General features: G+C 44.9%; 1 protein-coding gene across 2 annotated transcripts in view; it reads right to left on the bottom strand.

Annotated features, from left to right (window-relative positions):
• Nucleotides 1-23,928, bottom strand: part of MED27 (mediator complex subunit 27) — a 218,366-nt gene that overhangs the window by 146,765 nt on the left and 47,673 nt on the right. For both annotated transcript variants that reach the window (XM_043916543.1, XM_043916544.1), the window contains exon 3: nt 1,041-1,171. In XM_043916543.1, the coding sequence (XP_043772478.1) occupies nt 1,041-1,171 (131 nt within the window). The remainder of the gene's footprint in view (nt 1-1,040; nt 1,172-23,928) is intronic.

Here is a 23,928-nt window from a genome sequence, read left to right as displayed (position 1 = left end):
GTAGTTTGTAACTGAGGATATAAAGGAAAGAAGGTACAACAGGAGAACAGGCTGAGCTGGGCAAATGTGTTTAAAAATCAGGTCAAGCCTTTGGGAGGCAGCACCCCTTCCAGGGGAGTCTGTGTGTGGAATGGAAAAACCGCCAGCAAAGACTGGTGTATTCAATTTCTGATTCTAATCACTGAGTGAGCCATGGCCCTCAACTCCTGAGGTTCTGAGTAAAGGCCAACCCAATGGGTGGAACAACTATGGCATATTCAAAGGAATACTACACAGCAACAAAAAAGAACAAGCAATCTAACAGATATTATGTTGAGTGAAGACAGCTCATATAAAAGATTACATACTGTGTGATTACACCCATATGAAGTTCAAGAACAGTTCAAATTAATTGTTCAAAGAAGTCAGGACAGTGGTCAACTTAGGGAGGTGGCGGCCTGTGTACAGGGTGGGAACGTGAGAAGAACCCTCATGGAGTTCTGGAAGTGGTGGCCAGTGGCGTGATCCAGGTGGAGCTACCCCAAGGTAGACACGTGAAAAAAACCATCCATCTGATCGTATACTTTACAGTGTCTGCTCTCTCTCCTACTGGGAAAAGGAAGAGCACATATATTACTAAGGGAGGCCAGCACTGATTCTAATCCCAGGGCTACCAGATTTTTTAGACGGCCTGCAGTTTATCAAAACGTGCTCCTCCGTGGTCTCATTTGTGAAATATGGAGAACTGCACTCATACTCTGCCAACTCTGGGAGTGTGAAAGGAAACAAAGAATAAGCCATGAGGTATCTTACAGTCCTAGAGACACACACAGAACAGGTAAACTAGGAATTGCATTATAACTGCTTCTTTGAAGACCTATGCAGAATAGGTTACCTACATGTTTGGTCTCCAATCTTAACAGAAACCTTTTTAAAAAAAACCTTTAAAAAAAAAAAAAAAGAAAGAAACAATCTTGCCAAAATGAGTTTCCATTAGCCAAAAGCAAGCACAAAGTAGAGTTTACCCAGGAGGAAAGAACTTTTTCCAACCCATCACTCACTGAGGCGGTAAGACGAGAGTCGTGGGTTGAGCCTTTGGTCTACGTTTAGCAGACACTCCCATTTGGTTAGCGGAACGTTTCAACGACTGTTGATTCAAAAGGCCAGATGCCAGACCTGCGTGGTACTGCAACTGCAGAGGAAAACCAAACAAAAGGGGAGGAAAAATAACATTTGGTAAAAGTAGGACAAGGGCTATTAAACTATCAATACTTGATACATCTCACCAGCTCAGAACATTTTTAATAATTTCAAATATACCCGCTAACATCTTGCTTCAAGAAATGTATTCATAGGAGATAATCAGACAAACAGGAAAACAAACATGAATAAGGTGCTCATCATGGCATTACAAAATGATAAAGAACTGGAACCAATCTAAATGCCCAATAATAAGAGGGAAATTGGGTAAATACATAAAGAACTTTACAACATCATTTTATTAAGTTAAAAAGAAAAAGGTATTGTAAACAAAGAGGCACTTAAAAACATTCTCTAGAAGGTTAAAACATGCTCTCTAAAAGGTTAACTGTGTATTTCTGAGTAGAATTGTGGTAATTTTTTACTTCTCTTTTCACTTCTGTTCACATCTGCTTTATGTAAATGAGTTTAAAGCTTCTGTCATTTTTTAAAAAGAGGATCCGGTGGGTTTCCTTAAAGACAAATTAGTTCTAGGAACCCTTGCTACTGTCATGTCTTGCTCGCAATAAAAAAACATGTAACTCACACTCCACTGTGGCAACAGGAGCACAACAAGCTGATCATAAACAGATTCAAGCACACAGCTGGGCTGCTGTCCCCAGGGGTTAAGACACAAGTATGGGTCACAAAACAAGCACAGGAACATATCTCATGACAATGCACACAAATGCATACAGGCTCACTAAAGAGAACTGGCTGCAGAAGTTAACTCCACTCCATGCACATGCAATCGGAACAATACAAGTGAGGAAGCGGCCGACTCTAAGCGGGCTCAGAGCCAGCATCATTTGCTTTGTTCTGGACAAACTGCTGAGCATCGAGGTTACTCAGGACAGATCATTTTACTTCTCTAGACTTTCTCTACTGGAAAAGAGAAATAATACTGCCTAGTTCTAAACCAAACAGGACTTAAAAAAAAAAAAAAAAAAAACCTTTACTGAGTTACAATTCATACAAAATAAAATGCATACATTTTAGGTGTCCAGTGTGGTGATGTCTTGGTAACATACACCTGTGACACTGCCACCCCCATCAAGACACAGACAACCTCCATCACTGCAGAAAGTTCCCCTTCGCCCCACGCAGGCAATCTCCCCCTGCCCTCAGCTCCGATCATCAGGATCTTTTGATTTACAATACAGCTCATCACTCTTACTCGTTAAAAAATGAAGCTCATCTCCAATTTGACAAATGACAGTGACACCCATTTTCCTTTTTAAATCCTGTACTTTTGTATTTTAGATGTGAAGAGTTGTCATCCATCTCTATAACAAAATTATCCTTGAAAGGTATCCCAATTTTGAACAGATGTAAATAAAACATTCAAATGTGAAAATGCCAAGCTTGGATTGAGACCATTTATAACATCCAACATGTTTCTTTTTCCCTCCTCAAATTAAGCAAGGTCTTTCAAACATTTATTTAGAATTAACTGAATATACAAATAGCAATTCATTCTGTAGCTCTGAATTTCTTTTCAAAATGCTCTTCCATGGCATAGATTTCCTTTGCAGAGTAAGCTACATTACAGCTCATGGTAATGAAATTGGTGACCACCATATAAAAGGGGTTGGGCCCTGGATGCAAAGGGTAATAACGTCCTGAAAAATAAATGGCCTCCTGTAAAGCCATTGGGCTGCACACAAACAGAGAGTGAAAGAAAACACAACCAATTGAAATGATCTGCTTCTTGCAAGTGGCTATAAAAATGAAGATATCCAGTGACCCAGGAAAGAGTGAAATGTCTGTGTTTGGAGCATCCATATTGCTTTTTAACAGGCTCTTGATTTACTTGGTCGATTTGCTGTGGGAGCCTTATGGCTGCACAATACAAGACAGAGACATATCACATTCATAACAAAAATGGAGCTCTTCTCGAGGTGGAAAAGGGGGGGCATAATTTGGCTCTAAAAACTCATCACAGACCAATGAATTTTGCTCAAATTTATTTTTCTGCTACAGATTTCTTAAATGAGAAATCAATGGAAGCAAGGGACAGTACAAGTTTGAAAGACAATGTTTCAAAATGTCAGCTACTTGGGTTTCGATCCTCCCCACCAGAATTTGCAATGAGTGCAATATGCATGGGGCTTTATGGAATTAAAGGGAAAGACAGCTTGGCAGGGGCCCCTCCTGGCTCTCCTTCTCCTTCGTATCTTATTAGGGTCCCTGCAAGCTCAGCCATTCCAGCCCTGCTGACTCTTTTAAGTGGAAGAGTCCTGCTAACTATGCAGTGTGGCAGGGTGATTCTGCCCACCTGGCATCATTTGCTCAAACAAACAAAAACCCCCAAACAGCAGAAATGCACCCTAGCTGCTGTCTGTCTTTCCCAGAATTCCAATGAGACGTCTACCATCTTGGATGCTTTCAATGTACGCCACACCCGAGAGCACATGGAGATGGAAGGAGTTTTCTTCCCCCAGAACAGAACCTGCCCTTGAAAGCTGACTCACAGTGATTAAGCGACATTTGTTAATCATATATACGGTTCCCAGTTTCCAGGAACACAGATCCGACTGTCAAGATCTATAAGGGGCCCATTAAATATTTACCGAAGCATCTTTATAATGGGAGAAAAGGTCAAAGTTAATAAAACTGACAGGCAGCTCCTGTCCAACTGGATTTATACATTATTTAAGCACTAAATACTCCATTCCATGAAACACTGTGTAGATCTGCAAAGACTCTTGGAAAATGTTCACTCAGCCAATGGTTTTAAAACAGCAGAAGGGAGTTCAGAGCTAATCCACAAATTAACATTAAGAACATATCACTCCTCAAAATACTGCCATAAGTGTTCAATTACAGGTTCGGTAATATTTTCTATAAAAATATATTTCAATAAACATACTTCGCTCCAAATGTCTGTGGCATGGAAACAACTCTTATTTCAAAAGGCAACTTTATCAAAGTTATAATGTGATTTTTCTATCCAAGATCATTTCTCACTAACCAGCAAGAGTAAAATGAAAGTGGGAGAGAAATAAAACAGTCCATTCTCTGAACTTCCACATCTCGCAGCTGGGGGAATGGGACTGTTGTGTGGCCAGCTGGGGGGAAGGGGTCTTTATTGACTGCTGCTTGGCAGTCCTAGCTATTTCCGTGTCCTCTGAATTTTGAGAGCAAATTTCTCAGTTCCAAGAGAAACCTATCTATTCATGTCAAACTTCCACTTTCTATAACAAACGTCATATTTTTCGGTCAGTTCTCAACCTAAAGCCTTTTCTAATCAATTATACCTACTAATTAGCTCTATGTCTGCGATATTTTCAACACCTTATAATGATCTGAGGGAAACACCACTTTGAATTAGGAAAACCTTGATTTACTGAATAAATGCTGTTTTAGTAATATTAGACATGCACAAGTGTGGAATGTGATCAGGTCCTGGTGAACTCCAGTGTACAGACTAAGAGCCTCTAGAATGTGCTGCTGGACCCGCTACTAATAAAAGCTGTGTGATCTCACATGGCTCATTTGCATTATATTTTCTCCAAGGACCCACCAAGCTCTGAAGTTTCATTCCAAGCTCTAGGCTTCTGAAGACATCACAAGGGTATTTGGTTTCACCAAAAACTGGTGAAGTAATGTCCCTACAATTTCATACAACAGCAAACCCTTTTCCTCTGGATAGCCTAAGGTCTTTATTTTTAAAGTCCAAATTATTGAGGCTCAAATCCAGGTAGCTTTAATATACTTCAAATTACAAATGACAAAACAGACTGAGAGGAAACAATATGAAAGGAAATTATTTAAAAAACAGAACTCAAATGCAAAGTTTCTGATTTAAACCTCAGGTTCAGAAAATCAAGTGAGCAATGGTCCCCTTAGTTAGTCCTCCAACTGGTTTTCCATGTTCCACACTGTTCTGAAGGCTCTACCTGCTCCAAGATAAATAAAGGGCATGTTCTGCAATAGACAGAAGTTTGAGAAGAAAACAGGAAATTCATCACACTGATCACATTCAATATACCGATTAAGCCACTGGCATTCGATCAGGCCTAGAACTTAAAAGCTGATGTGTTTGCTAGAACCCCCCTGGCGTCCGGGGTACAGCATCTATTCATAAGCAACGTGATCCTCCCCATGCCATATGGCCTGAATCCCACTTTAAGAAAACTGACATTCAAAAATCTTAAAATTTATAAGCCAGCTCAATCAAGGTTTGATTCTTCCTACCATGAAAATTATTATTTTCTTTTCCATCAAAGGCTTCTTGGGGAGGTGGGGAGCAAGTTAAAAACAGCAATGACAGAGTTCTCCTTAACCTTAAAGGCATTTCAACTCCATTTTTAAAAAATCACTTTACACAGAATTACATATAGATTCTCCTAAGAATGCGAGGAAGACACATTGGTACTTCCAGTAACTGAACCCTCTCGATGAAGAATGCGACAGAGCCAAGCTATGATAAATTCTGGCTGCCTTAGCGCAGCGGGCCCACAGGAGAGAAAGAAGAGATCAAGGGCTGGAGAGCCCCACCCTCCTCCCCGCACAGAGCATCCAGGCAGGGGGGCCTGATGTTCTTTCTTGGGCCAGGAATGAAGCTGGCCACGAGAGAGACACACTGTGAGGACACATCCTTGTTACTACTGATAACTCTGTATTCTCTACAGCGTGCAGGGTAGTGCGTTAAGAACAGGAGATGCTAATGAATTTGTCAACTGATAAGTGGGCTGGCCGACTGGTGAAGCTGCCCTGGCCTGGCCTGTGGCTGGAGCCAACCTAGAGAACAGAACGACTCCATCAGACAGCCCTCTCGAGGCTGGTTTCTAACAAAAGCAGACTCTCAGCTTTGCAGATGCTCACTGTCATGACAGAGCCACGAAACAGCCCTGACTCCCTCTTATTCTAAATGCTAAAAAAGCAGGTATGTCAAACCCCTCTGCAGGCTTGAGCTCAGGAAAAAGCCTTCGTAGGGGCTGCCCTCCGACTGCTTCAACTCACAGAATTCTAATGTCAGAGAGGGGGCCTGGAGAAGCCGCCCTCCACCTCCACTCTGCCCTACTTTATGGGAGAGGAGACTCCGATCTTAAAGAGGTCACCAGCCCAGGGTCTCACACATCATAAAAGGGAAACAAGCCATTCAGGGTTCAACTCACATACTTTGTCCTGTTGTTTTACGCGTGCTGCATCTTTTTAACCCAGGACCTGGCATTTGTTATCACTGCTCAGGCCGTGAAACGCAGCCCTTCTTCTCAGGCCAGGACCCAGAGCTGAGGGAAGGAGGACAGAGCGTCGCCAGCGTTTGCCCGCTCCTGTCCGCTCCCTCACTCTCACCTTTCAGCGCTGATCTGTCACATGCCTTTTTCTTCCTACTGGGTCATGTCTAAGGTGGGGAGTTTGGGGAAGTTCTAAATGCTCTCATTTTACGGTTTTAATACCATGTAGAAACAAAAAATTCAAAGACGAAAGAATCAAGAAACTACAGACACCTCAAGATAGTCAAAAACCTAGTTTCTAGACTCAGCAGTAACACATCTGACCTTCCTAGCAGCCTTGACAGTGTTCTAATGGGGCAACTGTGCTAGTGGAGTACTTCATGGGTTTTTATAAATCATCTTATTGCCCAGGAGCAGCCACATGCATAATCCGTTTTTACTTAGGCTTCTCTTTGAGAATTTGTGTAATACATCATGACAGTAACAGGCAAGGACATTAGCCATGGAGGACCGCTTCCCCTGTAGAGCACTGACCAGAACAGCCAGAGCTGGCGGGTCTAAGGGCACTGAGAATCCTTCCAAGAGGCGAGAGCACACGCCAAGCTCACGGCCCCAATCCAGGGACACACGACACCTGGATCAATTCACGCCACAGACACCTGGATCGAGCCACACGCCATGAAGCTGCCATATGCGTATGCGGCACTGGGGGTGGGGGAGGCCACTGTGAGATTCTCATTCTCATACTTAGGAGTCATATTTCTCCTAAACCATTAAGCTTTCAACTAAAACCAATATTTGTGCAAAACTAGGAACACTTCGTCACCACTTTGAGTTGCAAAGACCTTTGCCCCTCATTATTGAAATGTGTTTTGTTCCCAGCTAATGAGAAGGAACCATGTATTACAATAAAGCCCTGTTTCTTCTTTTGAACATAACTCTGAGGAAAGAAATAAGCAAGGGTGCCTGGTATTATACGTGCCAAGGAAAACAGCTACAGAAAAATACCATATATCTAATTGTTTTGCTCAGGTTTTTATCTAAATATTAGACAATGATATTAGCTTCTTGTCTCCTTTTATCTCCTAATGCTTCTTTCAAATAGCCAGTATGAAAAAAAGAAAGAAGGAAAGAAAGAAAAACATCCTCACATTTGAGCTTTTATGGGTAGATGATCTCTTTACTTGGGCAAAACAGCATCAATAAACCATAAGAAGGAAGCCTCCAATTTATTTGCCTATTTGTTCTCTACTGGGAAGCTGGGTTCAGGCCTTTCAATTACCATGAAAGCAGGACACCAAACCGAGGGACCCGCTTCTGCTCAACTGTGGCATCATTTACATCCCGAAGGCCGTCTGGGTTTCTTTCTTCCTGCATGTGAATCCTCAAATGTCCAGACTTTAAAACTGTCAAAGAAGTAAATCAAGAGGACAGAAAGCAGCCTTTTTCTTTCTTAAATATCTGTAATGTTTAGGCCTGCTTACAACTGTTCCTGTGGAATGTTTCAGAACTCACACCTTTATTAATAGGCCTTTCTCCACAACGCTTTTGTTTACACAGCAGCTGTATGCATGTTATCATACTTAGAAGATGCCAATCAGTCGGAAGAGTTATCACTCAGATATCCAAACAGATTCACTAAACGGTAAACTGTGACTGCGGCTAAAAATGGAGGGAACATCCATCACAGAGACTATTTGTAGAGGGAGAGAGAAAGCAGACAAAAGAAAGCCAAAAAGGAAAGACAAGCTACAAACACTAACAGACCAGGGTGTTGCCCATCTCCTATGAACCAACTCACATTTCACACCAGGCTCTCAGCCTCTGTACCTGAGGGGTCCCAGAGAGCAAGTCACAGGCTCACAAGGATCTTGGAGGAAGGTCACAGGGCCACTTAGGAAGATGTAGGCAGGAAATACAAACAGGATCAAGGCAAATCTGACAGTGCACTGATGAGGGCATCCTAACAGCTTATTAACGGACGGTGAGAACACGCTCTCTGAAGAGGACAACATGGTGGCAATCTTGCTCACCTGCATTCCGATTAGAGGAAGCAGTTCATGTCAGAAGGGCCATCCGTAATTAGGCTTGAACCACCCGAGAATCACGATCCATTCACACACTACACTATATCCCGCAAACACAAAATGTATCCTAGACCTTCCTCCACTACTGACTAAAAGAGAAGCAGCAGAGGAGAAGCACATATCTTGGAACTGGCTTTGTATTTCCACCAGAAATGCCAGATACTAGTTTTTTCTTGCATACCTGGGTCAGAAGTCTAAATCAGATGGCTAGAATTATGCTTAAGGTCCCTTCAAACGCTGAAATTCTGTATTGTTGTATTTCTCTACGAAACTGCAGTCTGAACTTGCATTGGTGAAATTTAAATATGCTTATGAACACAAATATTGTACCAGTCACCAAAAGCCTCCACTTTAGGCAGTTAAAGGGGGGAAGGGCTCTCTGTGATGTCTGATGCGGGTGTTAGGTAAAACCTTACTGTTGCTGTTTAGTCACTCAGCCGTGCTGACTCTTTGCAACCCCTTGGACTGCAGCACGCCAGGCTTTCCTGTCCTTCACCATCTCCCAAAGTTTGCTCAAACTCATGTCCATTGAACCAGTGATGCCATCCAACCATCTTATCCTCTGTCGCCTCCTTCTCCTACCATCAATCTTTCCCAGCATCAGGGTCTTTTCCAATGAGTTGGCTCTTTGCACTACGTAAAACCTAGTGTGCAATGCTGGAGGCCCAGCAAGTAGCACACGCCTGTTGACAAACACTAGTTCGTCATTCTCCCCAAACATTCATAGGTGAGGTCTGTGGGAAGAACTGAATATTTCCACATAATAGGTATGTCCCTGGCTATTCCTTTTTTCCTCTTCCTCCCCTTAAAGAAAATGGGGGTGGCGGGGGTGGGTTTCCAACTAAGAAATGAGTAAAGTGAAAACCACCGGACACTTCCATATCTTGATTCTAGCCACTGACTTCTGAGCATTAATTCTTTGCCGAGTTATCACTGAAAAGACTTCAGTCAAGAAACTAGTAAACATGATTTTTTTAATATGATCAATCCGATCAATTTAAAATTCCGATTAGATTATTATAAACTTCTTTTACAGGTAGAAAAAATGATTCCTATGTGCTCAAAGTTGGCTTAGATGTAGTTGGACAGTTTAACTCTTCCTTTATCTCATGTAATGAAATGCTCATTTCTGCTTTAAGCATCATTTCAATGACCATCAAAAGCAGCCCCCCATCAGCTTCTGCTTCCTTCCATCAGCCAGTCATCGGCTGGAGTCAACTGGCTCCAAATCAGGGGTCTGACCAGCCTCACCCCACCCCTCCCTTACCCGGGAAATGAAGCCAGGAGGTAGAGAAGAAGGAAAGGAAGCACAGATGCGACTCAGAAGGAGGAAGAATGGGAAATGGCCCTATGATCACTGACTTTTAAAAGATTATAACTGTGATGTCAGACAAGCTGAGAATAACAGGAGTGGAAGGAAAGGAACAGTGAGCTGCTCAGGTCAAAGGCCTGTGAGAGCAGAAATCAGGAAATAGAAGAAAACATTCAGGAAGATGCATTTTTTTATTGATCATTTTTAACAACTGCCTTTTCCCTTCAGGAATAGGAGGAACAAGGTCAGGTGGCTTAAGGGGCAATAAGTCTAAAGAGGCAAGTGCTTTCCTTTGTACTCTGGCAGAAAGGTTGAAACTCCAGAGGCAGTGTGGCCACCGGGTAGGGGGACGAGCTTTGTAGTCAGATGGCCCTGAGTTCAAACCTCAGCTTCAGCACAAGTGATCCTGGGCATCACTGGGTGTTTTCTCTCCCCTCTGAGCCTATTTCTTCCTCAGTCCAATAATGAGAGATGGGGGGATTTTTTTTTCTCTCACAAGGACAAAGCTGTTCTCTTGTTGACTAAGCACCCTCCCTAAAGCAGACTTTAACAGTGCTTTTTCCTTATAGCACAACAACCCCATGGAGAGAGGAATGGCAGCCTCCTCTTACAGAGGAAGAAATGGAAGGTTCAGTGGTAGGAATGAAATGATATGATGCATGCAAAAGACTTAAGCACAGGGCCCAGCACCCCGAGAACAGACAGAGTTGGTCTTGCGATTATCAGAAGTGACTATGCCCCCAAATTCACCTCTTCCAACAATGCCAGGAATGAGAATGTTCACAACTAAGGAAAAGTATTGCCTTTTAATGAGGGCTTCCCTCATAGCTCAGTTGGTAAAGAATCCACCTGCAATGCAGGAGACCCTGGTTCGATTTCTGGGTTGGGAAGATCTGCTGGCAAAGGGATAGGCTACCCACTCCAGTATTCTTGGGCTTCCCTTGTGGCTCAGCTGGTAAAGAATCTGCCCGCAATGCAGGAGACCTGGGTTCAGTACCTGGGTTGGGAAGATACCCTGAAGAAGGGAAAGGCTACCCACTCCAGTATTCTGGCCTGGAGAATTCCATGGACTGTATACTCCATGGGGTCGCAAAGAGTCGGACACGACTGAGCGACTTTCACATCACTTCTTTTAATCAAACACTGTCACTCTAAACATGTCAGATAATAAACTGGCAAGTGTAATGGAAAAAGGAAAAAAGCTCCCCCCTCCAGGCTGTTCTGAGCCAGCAGGTACACTGAGGAGGCGCCCCAGCTTGGCTCTTCTTGTACAAACAAGGAAAGGAATCCATCACACTGTGACGCCTCGTGGCCGACCCTGTGAAAGTCTCCCCAGAACCCAGGACAGCTGTGCGGGACCTGTGGAAACACGGGAAGCACTCCACACAGAGGCAAAGAGGATCCATGCGGAAGGATGCGTAGGATCCTTCCTACGAACACTCAAAATGCCCAGAAACTTGGCTCAACCTTGTTGCACTAAACAAGAACGTTACAGAGCATTTTTCAGGCAGCTGACAAAGAACTCAGCACAGGAAGATCAAAGTCTCTTTCCAGACTCCCTGAGTACGGCTGTCCCTAGGTATCTGCGGGTGACTGGATCAAGGACCAGAAGTGGGTGCCAAACTCCGCAGACGCTTAAGTCCCATACATAAACAGTGCAGCATTTGCATATAACCTACACACATCCTCCTGGGTACTTTAAACCATCTCTAGGTTACTTGTATAATAACATCTAATACAATGTACATGTTAGGTAAATAGTTACAAGAACAAGGTGGATGCTATGTGAATAGTTGCCAGTGACAGCAAATTCAAATTTTACTTTTTGGAGCTTTCTGGAATTTTTTTTCCCAAATGTTTTCTCTCTGCAGTTGGTTGGATCTGAGGAGGCAGAACCCATGGATACAGAGGACCGACTGGACTGTTCTTATTTCCTTCTTTAGTGGACTACTGAAGGTTTTCTGTTGGTTTAAGTTCTGACTGAGGAAATATGAGAAAAGGTAAAAGCAGGAGTCAATGTAGGATTTTCTTATGACAAATGTGGCAAAAAGATATTTTCTTTTGGAACGAAAAAGAAAGGCAAAAGTCACACATACAGTAGGTATGCTTCTGGTTTAAAACAAACGACAGGTCAGTTTATTTCTACTGATCAACAGGACTGAGGCACAGTTTCTTAATCCATTGAGAGTGTAGGTACGTAGTCAGCTACCTGAATGTAAACCATCAGCCCTCCACTTAACCAACTGTGAACTCAGGTGAGTTATTCAACATTCCGGAGTCTCAGTTCTCTTCTATTCTATCACAGATGATACTGCTACTCGATACCACATGATTACCCTAGAAGCAATCTGGAGTTTCAAGAAGCAAAATCACAGTCAGGTTCTTGAAGTCAGTGAAGATTAAGCACGTGAAAGCACTGAACAAAGTGGCTGGCATAAAATACAGACTCAAGGAATGTTTGCTATGATTATAATTCGGCTGAGGTTGCTGAGCCAGGGACAGTCAGGCTGAGTGGGAGGGGTGACTGAGCCAGTAACTGGAAGGCCCTGCCTCTGATGAAAAGCCTCAGAGATGAGCCAGTGAAAAACAGGCCTGTTTCTAGGTGGATCTGGGCTGGTGAGTGTACAGGGATCGCAGGACCACAAGAGCTGAGCCTCTGACACAAAACAGGTTACTCTGATGGACTAGCTATTTATTTACTTCTATGATGCTTTGCAGCCCTACTGAAACTCCGAACTGTGCTATGAAGAACAAGTCCAATAACCAAAATGGGGATCAGCAGCAGGCAGCCAGGAATGTCTGGGAAGAAACAGCAACAACACAGCTACCATCAGATACATCCAACCAGATGTTAGGAAGCAGCTTCCACTGGGACCAGAGACAGGAGAATAACAGGCAACTGGTGCCACAGCTAGTGTCTTCTTTCATTACAGGATACTCAGATAAATACAGTGCTTTTTCCCTTAAGTATTCGGCGGGTAGAAGCTGAGAAGAGCTGAAGCTTGTTCAAGCCAGTCCAGAAGTCTTTCTGAAGCACCGTTTACAGGGCTGATGACTATACCCTAGAGTATGGTTTTTTGTGTATCTGTCTTTGCCAGACTGTCTCACATCGTTTAACAAGCCTCACAGGCTTAGCAGAGGGGCCTGCACGGATGTTCAATAAATCCTTACTGAGAATGAGATAACCTGATGGATGCCGAGTATAGCGCTAGACATGGATGGATGTAAAAAGAAATGCTCTCTGCTTTTAGGGGGTCAAGACTTGCCTAGAATACAAGCTCCATGAGAGCAGCTAAGAGCTCCACAGAACTCCCTAGTCTTCACTGCTAGGTCCCCAGTGTCTAGAACAACGCTCAGCATCACAATAATAATAACATGAACCAAAGTACACAATGGGGCTTCCCAGGTGGCGCGAGTGGTAAAGAAGCTGCCTGCCAGTGCAGAAGACACAAGAGGTGTGGTTTTGAACCCTGGGTGGGGAAGACCCCCTGGAGGAGGAAACGGCAACCCATGCCTGCATCCTTGCCTGGAGAACCCCACGGACAGATTAGCCTGGGGGGCTGCCGTCCACAGGGGCCACAGAGAGTCAGACGCGACTGGGCACACACAACGTGTACACAGGGCTCGTTGTAACTAGGTTTTATTCTAATTCACTTAACTCAATTAATCTATACAACCACCTCATGAGGCAGGCACTATTAGCTCTATTTTACAGATGAGGAAAATGGAGCCACAGATGGTAAGTGGCCTGCTCAAGGCCATGGAGCCAGTAAGGCCTGGACTCTGGACGGCTTGGCCCCAGAGTCCCTGCTCTGCAACCACACTTGATGGCTTCTCCAGAACTTGGCATGTTCTCCGGAAGGGTTTTTATTTTTATTTCCTTTTTGCTTTTCTTTTTTTAAACAAACCCTTGTATCAAAGCGTTTTTTTAAAGTAAATGAATAGATGAATACATAAGTAGCAGGGGACAGCTCCAGGAGACCTGAACTAAACGCCAGAGTATGGAGGGAGTCTGGACTCTGAATCATCTTCACGCAGAAGGCTCTGCAGAGCAGGAGGACGGTGGGGCTCCGTGGCCTCCCCTCCTCCCCAGTGCGGCCTTTCCCAGTCACCCAGTTAATACGGGTCTGCTGTGCAGTGCCCGGGAAGCAGAGAAAGCCAATGAACCCACAGACAGGCCCTCAGCAGACAGGAACGCATCTCCCCCAGGCTCCTGCCTGCTGCCACGTGAGGGTGCAAACTGCACACACCACCTCTTCACCCAGTGCGTGCCTTCTCACACCAGAGAAATGGAGGATGGACAAGGAGCTGGCATTACAGAGCCACAGTTTTTTTGTTTTTTTTTCAATATAAAAATGTATAAAAAGTTCTGAAAGTCAAAAGCTTTCTCATCAATACAGATGCTAAAATTCCTGTGGCAGCAAAAACTGACATGAACTGATGTGAGTCTGTTTACATCTTAATTTATCTCACTTAGTGTGAACAGTCAAACGTCTTGTTACACAACATTTGGTTACAGGGTACTGCCCCAGACCCTGCTGGAGAACTTCGTGGTATATGAACCACACTACCTTTCAATAACCCAGAATATTCAAAACCCAGAACACAGACGCGAAAGCTCTGGAGGAAGAGCTGTGGACCTGGGACATGCGGTGGCGAGTGGGCTGGGCAGCACTTCTGCCTTCCTGTCACTCAAGTCTCAACCTGAACTTCACCTTCTTGGAGGTCATCTCATCACACCACAGGGTCTCACCTTAATCACAGCAGTAAATCCAAAGAGGTATTTTATACACACTGTTTCTTTCTGTGTTTAGTGTATATGTCCCCTGCTCTACCCCTCACCCTCCAACACCACACACTAACTGGATATAAAAGCTCCACTGAAACCCAGACCCCAGCTCTCTCCATCACCACTGTGCCTCCAACACCCAGAAGAGTGCCTGGCACATAGTTGTAGCTCAGTAAGTACTTGACGAGTGAAAGAAGAAATAAGGAAACACTCAGAAGAGGCACGGAAGCATTGCAGAACTGTGCACAGCCAGACCCACACACCCAGCCTACACAAATTAAAAATCCATGCCCTCCCAAGCAGTATGGATTTTTACACCCTCTGTGGACTTTATTTGGTAGACAATTGGGGGAGGGGTGCCCCTGAGGACATCAGGCCTGGGAGTGGTACAAGCAAAGGGCACTAGAATCCTCAAGTCATTTTTCAAAACAGCCTGAGCTCATCCACATCAGAACCGCCTATAGTGCGTGCTAAAGTTGCTCCAGTCATGCCCGACTCTTTGTGACCCCATGGACCCACCAGGTTCCTCTGTTCATGGAATTCTCCAGGCAAGAATATTAGAGGGGAATCTTTCCAACCCAGGGATCAAACCCGCATCTCTTACGTCTCCTGCATAGGCAGGTGGGTTCTTTGCCACTCGCGCCACCTGGGAAGCCTGAATCACCTACAGAATGCCCCCCAAAAATGCAGGTTCCACGGCCCCACCTTAAATCTGCTGGATTCGAATTTTTACCAGGAAACCCAGGAATGAAGACGCTAAGAAGCCACCCAGGCAGCTCAGACACACTGGAATTTGAATCCACTCATAGGACAATCTCAAAAATATTTGTTGACTCACTGATTGAAGATGTCAATCTCACCATGAATATGCTCACCATGAATATGCTCCACAAGGAAACCTCAGACCAGTTACAATTAGCTACTCTAAAGACACAACTCTTGTTGGCCCACTGCACAGATTCAGGGTTTGAAACATGGATGTAAAATGCTTCCACTGTCAAGAAGATTCTGACACCTATTAAAAAAAAAAAAATCTGTTTCCAGCATATATTGTTGAAGAGCGTCCTAGCAGGACACACAGCAGAGACAGAAAGAGCTTCTAGAATTCTGAGACTCTACCCCAGGCTCTAAACTGCACTTGATTAAGCAGACACAAAACCTGCACTGAAAGAGTCTTCAAATAGTTAAATTTTCAATCTTTATAAAAAAGAAAATCCATCAGATGTGATTGATAAGTGTACTTCTTAAAACTACGAGGAAAAAAGTGAAGATTGGCAACATTTTTTGCCATATAATTTGCTTTCTTTGCCTTTTTCCACAGCACTGCACATAAATCAAAGAAATGCTAAAGAGGCCCATATATCACCAACTGGCATTTCAAAACTATTTACCAAGTCTTTAACAGGCACAGGTCAGGGTAGGGAAAACCATGACCAAGGAGGCTGAAATTAAAGGGAGAAAGTTAACTCAACCACTGACAGAGAGTTAATTAAGTTTACAAGTAACTTTCCAATGAGCAAATTTTGCTATTTAATAAGAACAGCCTCCGTGAGGCGGGGTTACAAAATACGCAGGGAGGGTGAGAAGGAAGACGAGCCCGCAGAACTCTCCAAACAGGAGGGATGTGTGTTTGAACAAGCTGCCTTCCTATGATTAAGCACAGAGATCTGGGAACAAGGCAGGGGAAATGATGTTTTAATAAGGTGTGAGACAGGCCTGTGAGCTGCATTTTGCATTACCCTTGCGGAAAAAAAGGGGGGAGAGGTATCCAAAAGTTGTAGATCAAAGTACATAGGCTACTATGTGCGAGCTGCTGATAAAGGTGGCACAGAGGTCAAGAAAGGTGGGTTTACATGGGCTCTAATTCCCAGACAGAAAATGCAAAGATCCCTCAAAGGCAGCATGCTAAAATTGGTGGCTTACGTCCTCAGTTGCAAGGACAGAAAGAGATGTAAAAGGCTTTACCTGTCTGCCTTCATCAGTTCTGCTTACTGTAACAAAATGCCATAGACTGCAAGGCTTAATCAACAGACACTTATTTCTCATACTTTCGGAGGTTGGGGGGCTTCCCAGGTGGCTCAGTGGTAAAGAATCTGCCTGCCAATGCATGAGACATGGGTTCGATTCCTGGGTTGGGAAGAGCCCTTGGAGAAGGAAATGACAACGCACTCCAGTATTCTTGCCTGGAAAATTCCACAGACAGAGGAGCCTGGTGGGCTACAGTTCCTGGCGTCGCAAAGAGTCAGACACGACTGCACGCACGCGCACACACACAGGAGGTTGAGAAGTCCAAGATCCAGGCACCAGCAAACTTGGTCCCAGTGAGGGCCTTCTTTCCAGCCTGCACTTGGCCCCCATGTCATCGTGGGTCATGTGACCTGTTCTCTGTACTCACAGCACTCAGGTCCCTCGGCCTCTTTCAGTAAGGATAGCTAATCTCATTATGGGGGCCCGACTCTCGTGACCTCATCTAACTTAATCATCTGAGAGGCCCTGCCTCCTAATACAATCGTCCTGAGGTTAACATTAGGGCTTCAACGTAAGACATCCAGGAGGGATACAAACGCTCAGTCCACAATGTGGTCCAGCCGTTCAAGACAGCACAGGCCTGGTGAGGGCCTGGCCCGGCACTCCACCAGTATTCCAAGAAGGGCCCTGTGCACCGGCTCCAGAGCCACACTCCTTGGGGACAGCATCCCTCAGCCCCTCACCAGAGCACCGCTGGCCCTCCCCGTCCCAGCACAAGGAGAGTGGCTCTGATTTTAATGGAGTCACAGTCTCTTTGAAAAGTTCAGCTTTTAACACTACAGTCATCCCCCATGTACTCCTGCCCTCAACTGTACACTCTGGAAAAGCTAACTGCTGAGAGCCAAAATAATGAGAGAGCTCCAGTGAGAAAGAGGTTTAAAACCAGCTTGTAGGTAAAAGAGGGGGGAAAGGTCAGTCTTTTCTTCTCAAGAACTCGGTGTTTTATCATCTCTCTTTGCTGCTATATAATGAAATGCTAGCATCAGACAGATCCTCTTAGAAAGCAGATCAGGGACGCAGAGACATACTACTCTATTTCCAGTCAACCATGTGCAAGTGTCTGTGCAAATTTCTTAGAAGCATGCAATGAAAAAGAGACCCCTGATGGAAAATAGAAGTCCATTACATCAAAATGTGCTTTTAAAATACTAAGTGAAGATGCTGGAAGCCCATGTGTAACAGAAAGCAAAATGTTTCCTATAGGAGCCAGAGGTCTTCCTGTTGCACATGGTAAGTGTGAACAGCAACGTTCACTACACTCTCATCCCAAACCACAGAAACGACAGCAGAGTGTAAACCCATAAGGACAAAGAGAATAGGAGAGGCGACGACAACAGAAAAGATGTCAACTAAATTTTAAAAGATGCAGAGCACCGACCAGAACCACCTCAGCCGAGAGCAGTGTGCTGAAACTTCCTCTGGCTGCCAGGCAGAGGGGAGAACGAGGGAAACAGGGTTAGGGAAGTTAGGAGGATAGAAGAAGTCAAGAAAGAGCAAAGGGAACTGGACTGCGGAATTTGCAAAGACTCAGGAAGCGGAGGCACCCAGGATGGCAGAAGGCCAGATGTGGGGTAGGAATAAAAACAAGGTGGACTGGTGAAGTCTTTTGTAAACATAGACGGACCCCCTATTCCCATCAGAATTCAGCAGAGGCTGCTCCAGGGAGGCTCAGGGACAACTGAAAACAGGGGAACAGACCTGCCCTTTGAATAGTGAGACAGCCTCCCTCCCACTGCCTGCACAGAAAGCAACAGCAAATGCAGTATACAATACGGCTCGGCTGTGAACATTTCATAGCCATGAAACAGTGTAAAACCTGAATATTAATTAAAGCAAACTGATGGGGAGAAGGTGGGACATGCGGATTAAATCTTCACCATCCATACTGGAGTCAACAGATGACATCTAAGACAGCAGTCCAGGCAAGTTGTTCATAAAAATGCAGGCAGGGATCCAAAGAAACAACTAAAAGAGTTTAAAGGAGTTCCCTCCAGGGACTGGCTTGTGGAACAGGCAGACAAAGGACAAATACTTGTGCTATAAATCTTGTAGGCTTACTTATTCACCTTCCTGTATTCCTTTGATGAAAATAAAAACTATAACAGAAAGAAAAAACAAAATCAAAACAGAGCCTCAGTTAAGCAGGTCCCGAAAACATTAGGCCCCTGCACACTACAAAATGTGCTTCATCACCTGGGCACTATTAGTTTACTATAGTAACACTTAATTTTATTTCAAGTTTTATGGCGACAGTTAAAGGTTTTTACAATAGCAGATGCCGTCCCTCCCACACATCAATTAATTTGCAAATTCACTCAGGTTGCAGAACTAATGAGGTGCAGAAAGCTTTTTTCCTCTGGTGAATGCTGCCGTCAGAAGGTGGCTGTGGTGGGCGAGGCGATAACTGGGCTGTCAGCAGCGAGCCGGAGCCGAATGGGCTCCTGAGGCTGCTCTGCCTTAGCCCACGAGCCCTAAGGACCCGCCCGGCCTCCAGTCAAGAGAAGGAACATAAGGGCAGCCACTGTGAAAGATGGAAAAGCAATGGAAAAATTCTAGAGACCCGCAAGGGAGTGAGAGACAGTCTCCGCCTCATGAAATAGCATCATGGCTTTTATGCTCCTTTTTATAGGTTCTCATTTCGTGTTTACCAAGAAAGTAAACTTTTTGAAAAGAAAGGATGTGGCACTCTGAGTTCAACTCTGGACTGTGATTTGGCAAAACCGCCTCTCAAGCCCACACATTTTATTTTTTTTTTCTTTTTCTTCTTTCTGAAAGAGCTGAACCGAAGTAACCAACGTTGCTTCAGAACACGGGGTTGAAAATAGTTATACCGCTTCTGGCTCTGCCAAAGAACTGTCTCTCTTCTCATTTTCACTTAAAACCGTTTTTTTTTTTTTTAATGACCCAAATGATAAGATGAACAAGAAGACACTTCTTCCTTTTCACCTATGCAAATAGCATTTTGTACAGAACAAGTCATCCACTGCAGATCTTAATACCTCAAGAAGCTAAGACAGCCTGTCAAGCAGAGCTAGTCGGCAGGAATGCCGAACACCCCCATCACACGGCTCCTTTTCCCGGTTCCACTTGCTCCAGGACAGACCTCTTTCCCACCCAGGCTCCCTCCCGGCATCACGTCCCTGCTCCTGAAGCCATGCGGTCAAGCCCCTCTCCTATGGGCAGCGCCTGGGACTGCAGCCCACGCTGAGCCGTCTTTCTAGACTGTGATAAACTGTCTGAGTGTGAATAAGCATTTCAGAAGGCTTCCTGCTTTGAAAATTCACCTTTCCAACAAATTAAACAGGTGTCTACAGCAGCCTGACAGGTAGCAAACACACATTTTCTCCTTCACCATGGGTCCGGAGCAGAAGTAAACTATCACTCAAATATTTTTCATTCCCACCAGCCAAAAGCAGTCTTACACACAGTGTCTGGCCCTCTGAACATATCACTCTACTAAGAATGCCTGTCAGAACTCCTGGATTTTGAGGACAATAATTTCCTTTATACGCTTATGAAAGCAAGCTGAAGGTTCTCTGACATTATCTGACCTGGCATTGTCTGTAAAGGGCACAGGTTAACAACGTTTAAGAAAAGATCACATACAATATATAAATCATGAAGATTCCTGGGATATTGTTTGGTCCAGGACTTCAGATTCAATACCATTATTACCAAGAAAAGAAACTCCTTTTTCCTTTCACTTGCACACCATACTGGGCTCCAAAGGCATCATTAAAATGCCAACAAAGGCATTTTTGGATCTACAATCATTTGACATTTTTTCCAAGAAAATTCAAATTTGAACAACTTTGGTAAATTTAGAGTCTTGTGAAGTACCACCCGCCTCCCTTTCCACTCCCCTAAAAAGGGCAAGAAAATTCATCATCAAAGGTTACCCCTCCATCGAATGTCCTCAGAGTGTGGTATTTCAGCACACACATTTATGTATATAAATCTCCAACTGTTCTGAGATCTCCACCATCGCTGGCATAACCAGATGAATTAATAATGGAACGGCTGCCTCCCTAAACTCCTTTTTAATTTCTCTTCATTTCTGTTGGTGTAACCGAGACCCTCAGTGTTCCATGGAAGTCTCTGGATTCTGTGTGGCCCAAAAGTAAGAGGAAGACACCTTCTTCCCCTTCCGCCACCGGCCCCCTGCCCACTGAAGAATTCAAGGACATTCAAAACTTGGTGATTAAAAATACACTATTTTTATTCCAGAAGTTCAATCGTAACACATTCCCTTCTTTAAAAATTTTATAGCGTCTACACTTTCAATTTGGGATTTTTCATTCATGCTAGGTGAGCCTCTTATGTTCTATATTGAATGCAAGGCATGTGTGAGCAGTACTATTAATAATATAACAGTGCCAATCTCAGCAGCAGCAACCCAGCACCAGTACACAGCCCCGTCTGAAAAGACGTGGAATCCTGAGCACCACTGCAAACTGATTAAATGCATGGGAGTAAAGTTCGCAGCTGACTGCTCTGCCCTCCCCAGCTGGAGAATCAGGAAGAATTTTTCCTTTCTTTCCCAAAGGCACAACATATCATTAGCTCTCATAAATAAATATACAGACCTGAAACAGAAAACAAGAGATTACCTTTATTAGATTCAAGGAAGACAGGGAAGGTGAGTTTTAAAGTGTTCATGGACAAATCGAGATGATAAATTCACCAAAGCGTATCAGACTCAAGGATTTAAGGTCACCAAAGTCACCTATTATGATTATGACAGTAAAACAGAGTCTGGTTCTCACTTCGCCAAGAACCAGTTTCCTAACAAAGCCTGCCCTTCACTTCGGTATCATCCCAGTGCGCTGTCCGAGGATGCACCTAGGGAAACGTTCTCTAGAGACGTCTGTAGAAGAAACCAAGGTATACCTCACTCCCAGGTCCGAAGATGGCTAAACATTAGCAAGCGGTGGAAAACAGAATCACAAAACAATAGCCTGGGTTTCTGCTATCTTGCCATGAAGACACTGACTGGCACCCTCCTTGCTTCCTCAACACTCCCACATACAAGTTCACTTAGGGATGGTTCCTCCCTCTGCCTGCAGTGGACTCAAGCAGAGTCCCTGACTGGGCGCTGTCTGTGGCCGTCACCCTTCTCCTGTCCAGCCATGAGCACAGGTCAATGAGGAAGAAGCTCAAGGTAGGAGGATGTTACATACAGGGTTTGGTTTTGTTTTTTATGTCATTCTTTTTTAAAGGTTTTCACTGAAATATAGCTGATTGACAATGCCTTTATTATAAAACATCCGATGGCCATGAGTAAAAAACAGGGACTGTCTGTGCTGAGGCTTCAGCTCTTAAAACTACCTGTGAGGGTGGCCTAGTTCGTTCACAGCATGATAAATTCACCACGGCGTACAAGCGTGCACATACATGCACACTTATTTCAAATGAGCATTACAGAAACAGAAAAGACAAATCAAGACTCCTAGTCTGGACTTCCATGGTGGTGCAGTGGATAAGAATCCATCTGCCACTGCAGGAGTCCCGGGTTCAATCCCCTGGGCCAGGAAGATTCCACATGCTACAGAGCAACTAAGCCCATGAGCCACAAGTCCTGAGCCCTGCGCTCTAGGGCCTGCGAGCAGGAACTACGAGCCCATGCACCACAACTGCTGAAGCCTGCACACCCAGAGCCGTGCTCTGCAACGAGAGAAGCCGCCCCAGTGAGAAGCCTGCACTCCACCACGGAGAGGAGCCCCAGCTCGCCGCAACTAGAAAAAGACCATGAGCAACCAAGACCCAGCAGAGCCAAAACTCAGTAAGAGATTCAAAAAATAAATAAGAAGCTCACCTCATTAGGTGAGGACTGAGGTCCACCTAGGAGAATCTCCCATGGAAAGACTCCTAGTCTATCACAGACTCAAGAGAATGAACTTATGTTGCTGGCAGGAATGATGCGGAGTAGGGATAGTTAGGGACTCTGGGATGGACATGGACACGCTGCTGTATTTAAAAAAGATAACCAACAAGGACCTACTGTATAGCACGGGGAACTCCTCTCAATGTTATGAAGCAGACAGGACGGGAGTTTGGGGGAGAATGGATACATGTGTATCTATGGCTGAGTCCCTTGGCTGTTCACCTGAAACTATCACATTATTAATGAGCTAATTCAAAACAAAAAGCTTCCAAAAAAAGATGGTCAGCCTACACAACTTATGAAACAATAACAAGTGTCCAGTGTATGCCAGACATTTAATCCTCAGGACTCAACAACAGAGGTGTTCTCATGAACCCCACTTCACCTTTAGGGAAAGAAGCTGAGGAAAGTGAAGTCATTTGCCTAAAGTCACATAGCTGATTTCAGGTCCAAATGGACCCAACCCTGCAAGTTTAATTACAAAGCTATACTGCCTTGATAAACAGAATTTCACTCATTCAGTACTGCATGATACTAATAAATATGTACTGCGAATCCAGTACGCTTGGCACACTGCTTTAGTACAACACTGGGAATAAAGCAATGAACGAAGGCAACTCCCATCCTCATGGAGACAACATTCCAGAGGGGCTGCGAGAAAGACAATGAGCAAAAGGAGGAAGTAAACACACAGGGTGATAAATGTGATCAAGAGCGTGGAGAAAAATGACACGGGGAAGCAAAAGGGGGCAGCTCGGAGGCTGCAACACTAAACAGGGTAGGCGAGGAAGGCCCCTGAGCAGGTGCCATCTGAGCCAGAACCTGACGGGCACCCAGGCATCTCTGAGGTGGCCATGAGAACTGGGACGGAAAAGGAGGCGCACGCGCAGTCTGCCTGGCACCCCGGCAGGAAGAAGTCCAGGCATCTCTGAGGTGGCCATGAGAACTGGGATGGAAAAGGAGACGCGCGCACAGTCTGCCTGGCACCCTGGCAGGAAGAAGTCCAGGCATCTCTGAGGTGGCCATGAGAACTGGGATGGAAAAGGAGACGCGCACGCAGTCTGCCTGGCACCCCGGCAGGAAGAAGTCCAGGCATCTCTGAGGTGGCCATGAGAACTGGGATGGAAAAGGAGACGCGCGCGCAGTCTGCCTGGCACCCTGGCAGGAAGAAGTCCAGGCATCTCTGAGGTGGCCATGAGAACTGGGATGGAAAAGGAGATGCGCGCGCAGTCTGCCTGGCACCCTGGCAGGAAGAAGTCCAGGGGGAGCCTTTCTCAGAACAGCTGCGCATCACCCCTGCTCAGCTTCTGGCCCGTGGGCAACATGGGCGCTGAGCAGGTCTCTGGCCTCACCGTCACCACCTGTGACTCTGACCCTGGCGGGTCCTAAGCCTGATCCTCCTCCGTCTCCGGCCCCACTTGTCAAAA

Source organism: Cervus elaphus, chromosome 11 (assembly GCF_910594005.1).
Source record: "Cervus elaphus chromosome 11, mCerEla1.1, whole genome shotgun sequence".
Lineage (NCBI taxonomy): Eukaryota > Metazoa > Chordata > Mammalia > Artiodactyla > Cervidae > Cervus > Cervus elaphus.
Note: the sequence above shows the minus strand (reverse complement) of the source record. Positions and strands in the feature narration are given on the sequence as shown.